The sequence below is a fragment of the Chrysoperla carnea genome, unplaced genomic scaffold (assembly GCF_905475395.1).
Source record: "Chrysoperla carnea unplaced genomic scaffold, inChrCarn1.1, whole genome shotgun sequence".
Classification (NCBI taxonomy): Eukaryota; Metazoa; Arthropoda; class Insecta; order Neuroptera; family Chrysopidae; genus Chrysoperla; species Chrysoperla carnea.
The window spans coordinates 1,507,547-1,514,867 of NW_025408234.1; the positions used below are offsets into that span (position 1 = coordinate 1,507,547).

Sequence of the window (7,321 nt, forward strand, 5' to 3'; positions counted from 1 at the left end):
CCAAAAATGATCATAATTTGACATTTATTGATGAAATACAAATTTTTTGAAAATTTTCGATGTCGAATCTAGAGTGCCCGGACTATACAAAAGAGTGAAATTTTGATTCAGGTAAGTCGATATGCATTAATATAGGTCTTTTATGATTGGTCCCAGTCTAAATAAGCCAAAAATGATCATAATTTGACATTTTTTGATGAAATACAAATTTTTTGAAAATTTTCGATGTCGAATCTAGAGTGCCAGGACTATACAAAAGAGTGAAATTTTGATTCAGGTAAGTCGATATGCATTAATATAGGTCTTTTATGATTGGTCCCAGTCTAAATAAACCAAAAATGATCATAATTTGACATTTATTGATGAAATACAAATTTTTTGAAAATTTTCGATGTCGAATCTAGAGTGCCAGGACTATACAAAAGAGTGAAATTTTGATTCAGGTAAGTCGATATGCATTAATATAGGTCTTTTATGATTGGGCCCAGTCTAAATAAACCAAAAATGATCATAATTTGACATTTTTTGATAAAATACAAATTTTTTGAAAATTTTCGATGTCGAATCTAGAGTGCCAGGACTATACAAAAGAGTGAAATTTTGATCCAGGTAAGTCGATATGCATATATATAGGTCTTTTATGATTGGTCACAGTCTAAATAAGCAAAAAATGATCATAATTTGACATTTTTTGATAAAAAACAAATTTTTTGAAAATTTTCGATGTCGAATCTAGACAGCCAAGACTATACAAAAGAGTGAAATTTTGATTCAGGTAAGTCGAAATGCATATATATAGGTCTTTTATGATTGGTCCCAGTCTAAATAAGCAAAAAATGATCATAATTTGACATTTTTTGATAAAAAACAAATTTTTTGAAAATTTTCGATGTCGAATCTAGAGTGCCAGGACTATACAAAAGAGTGAAATTTTGATCCAGGTAAGTCGATATGCATATATATAGGTCTTTTATGATTGGTCCCAGTCTAAATAAGCCAAAAATGATCATAATTTGAAATTTTTTGATAAAAAACTAATTTTTTGAAAATTTTCGATGTCGAATCTAGAGTGCCAGGACTATACAAAAGAGTGAAATTTTGATCCAGGTAAGTCGATATGCATATATATAGGTCTTTTATGATTGGTCACAGTCTAAATAAGCAAAAAATGATCATAATTTGACATTTTTTGATAAAAAACAAATTTTTTGAAAATTTTCGATGTCGAATCTAGAGTGCCAGGACTATACAAAAGAGTGAAATTTTGATCCAGGTAAGTCGATATGCATATATATAGGTCTTTTATGATTGGTCCCAGTCTAAATAAGCCAAAAATGATCATAATTTGACATTTTTTGATAAAAAACAAATTTTTTGAAAATTTTCGGTGTCGAATCTAGAGTGCCAAGAATATACAAAAGAGTGAAATTTTGATCCAGGTAAGTCGATATGCATATATATAGGTCTTTTATGATTGGTCCCAGTCTAAATAAGCCAAAAATGATCATAATTTGACATTTTTTGATAAAAAACAAATTTTTTGAAAATTTTCGATGTTGAATCTAGAGTGCCAGGACTATACAAACGAGTGAAATTTTGATCCAGGTAAGTCGATATGCATATATATAGGTCTTTTATGATTGGTCCCAGTCTAAATAAGCAAAAAATGATCATAATTTGACATTTTTTGATAAAAAACAAATTTTTTGAAAATTTTCGATGTCGAATCTAGAGTGCCAAGACTATACAAAAGAGTGAAATTTTGATTCAGGTAAGTCGATATGCATATATATAGGTCTTTTATGATTGGTCCCAGTCTACATAAGCCAAAAATGATCATAATTTGACATTTTTTGATAAAATACAAATTTTTTGAAAATTTTCGATGTCGAATCTAGAGTGCCAGGACTATACAAAAGAGTGAAATTTTGATCCAGGTAAGTCGATATGCATATATATAGGTCTTTTATGATTGGTCCCAGTCTAAATAAGCCAAAAATGATCATAATTTGACATTTATTGATGAAATACAAATTTTTTGAAAATTTTCGATGTCGAATCTAGAGTGCCAGGACTATACAAAAGAGTGAAATTTTGATCCAGGTAAGTCGATATGCATATATATAGGTCTTTTATGATTGGTCCCAGTCTAAATAAGTCAAAAATGATCATAATTTGACATATTTTGATAAAAAACAAATTTTTTGAAAATTTTCGATGTCGAATCTAGAGTGCCAGGACTATACAAAACAGTGAAATTTTGATCCAGGTAAGTCGATATGCATATATATAGGTCTTTTATGATTGGTCCCAGTCTAAATAAGCCAAAAATTATCATAATTAGACATTTTTGGATAAAATACAAATTTTTTGAAAATTTTCGATGTCGAATCTAGAGTGCCAGGACTATACAAAAGAGTGAAATTTTGATCCAGGTAAGTCGATATGCATATATATAGGTCTTTTATGATTGGTCCCAGTCTAAATAAGCCAAAAATGATCATAATTTGACATTTATTGATGAAATACAAATTTTTTGAAAATTTTCGATGTCGAATCTAGAGTGCCAGGACTATACAAAAGAGTGAAATTGTGATCCAGGTAAGTCGATATGCATATATTTAGGTCTTTTATGATTGGTCCCAATCTAAATAAGCCAAAAATGATCATAATTTGACATTTTTTGATAAAAAACAAATTTTTTGAAAATTTTCGATGTCGAATCTAGAGTGCCAGGACTATACAAAAGAGTGAAATTTTGATCCAGGTAAGTCGATATGCATATATATAGGTCTTTTATGATTGGTCCCAGTCTAAATAAGCCAAAAATGATCATAATTTGACATTTTTTGATAAAATACAAATTTTTTGAAAATTTTCGATGTCGAATCTAGAGTGCCAGGACTATACAAAAGAGTGAAATTTTGATCCAGGTAAGTCGATATGCATATATATAGGTCTTTTATGATTGGTCCCAGTCTAAATAAGCCAAAAATGATCATAATTTGAAATTTTTTGATAAAAAACTAATTTTTTGAAAATTTTCGATGTCGAATCTAGAGTGCCAGGACTTTACAAAACAGTGAAATTTTGATCCAGGTAAGTCGATATGCATATATATAGGTCTTTTATGATTGGTCCCAGTCTAAATAAGCCAAAAATAATCATAATTAGACATTTTTGGATAAAATACAAATTTTTTGAAAATTTTCGATGTCGAATCTAGAGTGCCAGGACTATACAAAAGAGTGAAATTTTGATCCAGGTAAGTCGATATGCATATATATAGGTCTTTTATGATTGGTCCCAGTCTAAATAAGCCAAAAATGATCATAATTTGACATTTTTTGATAAAAAACAAATTTTTTGAAAATTTTCGGTGTCGAATCTAGAGTGCCAAGAATATACAAAAGTGTGAAATTTTGATCCAGGTAAGTCAATATGCATATATATAGGTCTTTTATGATTGGTCCCAGTCTAAATAAGCCAAAAATGATCATAATTTGACATTTTTTGATAAAAAACAAATTTTTTGAAAATTTTCGATGTTGAATCTAGAGTGCCAGGACTATACAAACGAGTGAAATTTTGATCCAGGTAAGTCGATATGCATATATATAGGTCTTTTATGATTGGTCCCAGTCTAAATAAGCAAAAAATGATCATAATTTGACATTTTTTGATAAAAAACAAATTTTTTGAAAATTTTCGATGTCGAATCTAGAGTGCCAAGACTATACAAAAGAGTGAAATTTTGATTCAGGTAAGTCGATATGCATATATATAGGTCTTTTATGATTGGTCCCAGTCTACATAAGCCAAAAATGATCATAATTTGACATTTTTTGATAAAATACAAATTTTTTGAAAATTTTCGATGTCGAATCTAGAGTGCCAGGACTATACAAAAGAGTGAAATTTTGATCCAGGTAAGTCGATATGCATATATATAGGTCTTTTATGATTGGTCCCAGTCTAAATAAGCCAAAAATGATCATAATTTTACATTTATTGATGAAATACAAATTTTTTGAAAATTTTCGATGTCGAATCTAGAGTGCCAGGACTATACAAAAGAGTGAAATTTTGATCCAGGTAAGTCGATATGCATATATATAGGTCTTTTATGATTGGTCCCAGTCTAAATAAGTCAAAAATGATCATAATTTGACATATTTTGATAAAAAACAAATTTTTTGAAAATTTTCGATGTCGAATCTAGAGTGCCAGGACTATACAAATTAGTGAAATTTTGATCCAGGTAAGTCGATATGCATATATATAGGTCTTTTATGATTGGTCCCAGTCTAAATAAGCCAAAAATTATCATAATTAGACATTTTTGGATAAAATACAAATTTTTTGAAAATTTTCGATGTCGAATCTAGAGTGCCAGGACTATACAAAAGAGTGAAATTTTGATCCAGGTAAGTCGATATGCATATATATAGGTCTTTTATGATTGGTCCCAGTCTAAATAAGCCAAAAATGATCATAATTTGACATTTATTGATGAAATACAAATTTTTTGAAAATTTTCGATGTCGAATCTAGAGTGCCAGGACTATACAAAAGAGTGAAATTGTGATCCAGGTAAGTCGATATGCATATATATAGGTCTTTTATGATTGGTCCCAATCTAAATAAGCCAAAAATGATCATAATTTGACATTTTTTGATAAAAAACAAATTTTTTGAAAATTTTCGATGTCGAATCTAGAGTGCCAGGACTATACAAAAGAGTGAAATTTTGATTCAGGTAAGTCGATATGCATATATATAGGTCTTTTATGATTGGTCCCAGTCTAAATAAGCCAAAAATGATCATAATTTGACATTTTTTGATAAAATACAAATTTTTTGAAAATTATCGATGTCGAATCTAGAGTGCCAGGACTATACAAAAGAGTGAAATTTTGATCCAGGTAAGTCGATATGCATATATATAGGTCTTTTATGATTGGTCCCAGTCTGAATAAGCCAAAAATGATCATAATTTGACATTTTCTGATAAAATACAAATTTTTTGAAAATTTTCGATGTCGAATCTAGAGTGCCAGGACTATACAAAAGAGTGAAATTTTGATCCAGGTAAGTCGATATGCATATATATAGGTCTTTTATGATTGGTCCCAGTCTAAATAAGCCAAAAATGATCATAATTTGACATTATATTTCAAGTTTCGTTCTCGAGATCACTGTGTAGTACCGCCTTTGTGCGCTTATTCATTACCACATAGTTCAACCATAAAATAAAATTAAGTAAGTGTATCCATAACAACTGGTTTATTTACCCTTCATTACGTTTTTTGTGCGTTTCAAGTAACATCGTTTTTTGATTTCTCTTCAAAAAAAAAAAAAAAAAATCAAATATTATAATCTATCAGATATCAGAAGTAAAACACTAATTTGTTGCTTGTTCATTGATAAAAATGAATAAACGTAAATTGGAAAACAATTCTCATTTGGAGGTACTCCAAAAAAAAATTAAAAAAATATCAGCATTTAATTGATCAGGAAATGTCATCAAATTTAGTCGACGATTCTGTTGATAATTCTTCATCTGAGGGTAAATATTAAAATATTAAAATACCTAAATAATTAAAAAAATATATATACCAGCATTTAATTAAATGATCTGGAAATGTCATCTAATTTAGTCATTGACTCTGTTGTTAACTGTTCATCTGAGGGTAAATACTAAAATACTTAACTAATCAATTTTTGATTGTTATTGGGCAACATTTTTTGTTGTACCTTGGGCAACAAATCTTATGTTAATAAGTTGTTGTACCTTTGACTGGGCAAACATTAAAAAAAAAAAAAATTGCGTCAGGAAAATGATAGCTTGTTTTGACCTAGATCTTTTGCTCTTGCAGACTCAGATGTTGACGACCAAGATCAGAGTAGTAAATCTGATATTGAAATGGAAAATGCCTCAGATAAAAACTTGAAGGCGTCAGTGGAGTTGCAGGAGACGAAGGGTTCTGAAGTTCCCACCCTCAGTGAATCGGTGCTCCAAATCCTGGGCTCGGAAAAGAGACTTTTAAAGGATAAATGCTTTGTTTTGCACCCTGAACTAGCGTCATGCTGGAAAGATTTATTAGCTTCAGGCATGAACAAAGAAGATAAGTCTAAAATGATTGAAACTTATCCTAACAAAGGAAACTGTCCTCTAATTGCACCAACTCTCAATCCGGAATTACTCCCTCTTTTACATAAAACGGCTAAATCTCGTGATAAATTTTTTGCTAATCATCAGGATGTGTGTGGCCGTAGTTTAGTGGCTATTGGTACAGCCATCTGCAATATTTTGAATGATGAAGAGGAACCGGTAGATAAGGAACAGCTTTTAAAGCTTCTTTGTGACTCCAGCAGCATGATGTGTGACCTGTTTTTCCAGTTGTCCAAGTCCAGACGTGCACAATTGTACTCATGTGTTGATGGAAAAAGGAAGTCTGTTCTTGAAGATTCACCCACAGATGAATTTCTTTTTGGCATCGACCTTGCTAAAAGAATTAAGAATGCCTTAGCTGTTGAAAAAACAAGCTTGTCTTTAAAAAATCAAACACCACGAAGAGATTCAAATCGACCTAAAAACTCTTTAAACTGGAGAAGCCCGTCTGCTTCAAGGATCAGCTCCAGTCAGACGGGCTACAGACGTCACTTCAACAAATCATCAGCTGCAAACAATCACAATCAAATCACAACTCGATCCCGATCAGGGAACCAACTCCCTCCAGCTCAAAATGCTCAGACACAGAAGAAATAAAGGTGAGTCCTACTGCGGGTAGGTTAAAGTATTTCGTACATGCTTGGGCCAAAATCACCTCCGATCCTTTTATCCTTGAGACGATCTCCGGATACAAAATTCCATTTATCTCTACACCAACTCAATCTTCAAAGCCCTCCAATAATCATTTATCTGAAAATAAACTTGAGGTACAGAAGGCTGTGAGGAGGGCCAGTTTTTATCAAGAATTTTTCTTGTACCCAAAAAAAATGGTAAAATGAGATTTATCCTTAATTTAAAGCATTTAAATAATTTCATAGAAACTGTTCATTTTAAAATGGAGGATTATAGAACAATTTTAAAATTAATATCAAGAGAATGTTTGATGGCTAATTTTGACCTGAAAGATGCATATTTTATGATTCCAATTCATAAAAATTTCTGGAAATACCTAAGATTTACCTGGAATAATTTCCTTTATGAATTTATTTGCTTACCTTTTGGCCTCTGCACGGCCCCATGGGTCTTTACTAAAATTTGTAAACCTATTATTTGCCACCTGAGAGGGCTAGGTTTGATATCAGTAGT

General features: G+C 30.8%; 1 protein-coding gene across 1 annotated transcript; it reads left to right on the forward strand.

Moving 5' to 3' along the window:
- The first annotated feature begins 5,505 nt into the window (after positions 1-5,505).
- Positions 5,506-6,772, forward strand: LOC123304830. Its single transcript, XM_044886399.1, has 2 exons — positions 5,506-5,569; positions 5,880-6,772. The coding sequence occupies exons 1-2, from the start codon at positions 5,521-5,523 to the stop codon at positions 6,770-6,772; spliced, it is 942 nt and encodes a 313-aa protein (XP_044742334.1). The 5' UTR covers positions 5,506-5,520.
- Positions 6,773-7,321: the final 549 nt, after the last annotated feature.

Excerpts from the sequence above, each read along its gene's own strand:
- LOC123304830 (XM_044886399.1), top strand. The coding sequence starts at position 5,521 with ATGTCATCAAATTTAGTCGACGATTCTGTTGATAATTCTTCATCTGAG. Across the intron at positions 5,570-5,879 it reads TGATAATTCTTCATCTGAGG|ACTCAGATGTTGACGACCAA; the intron begins GTAAATATTAAA and ends TTGCTCTTGCAG.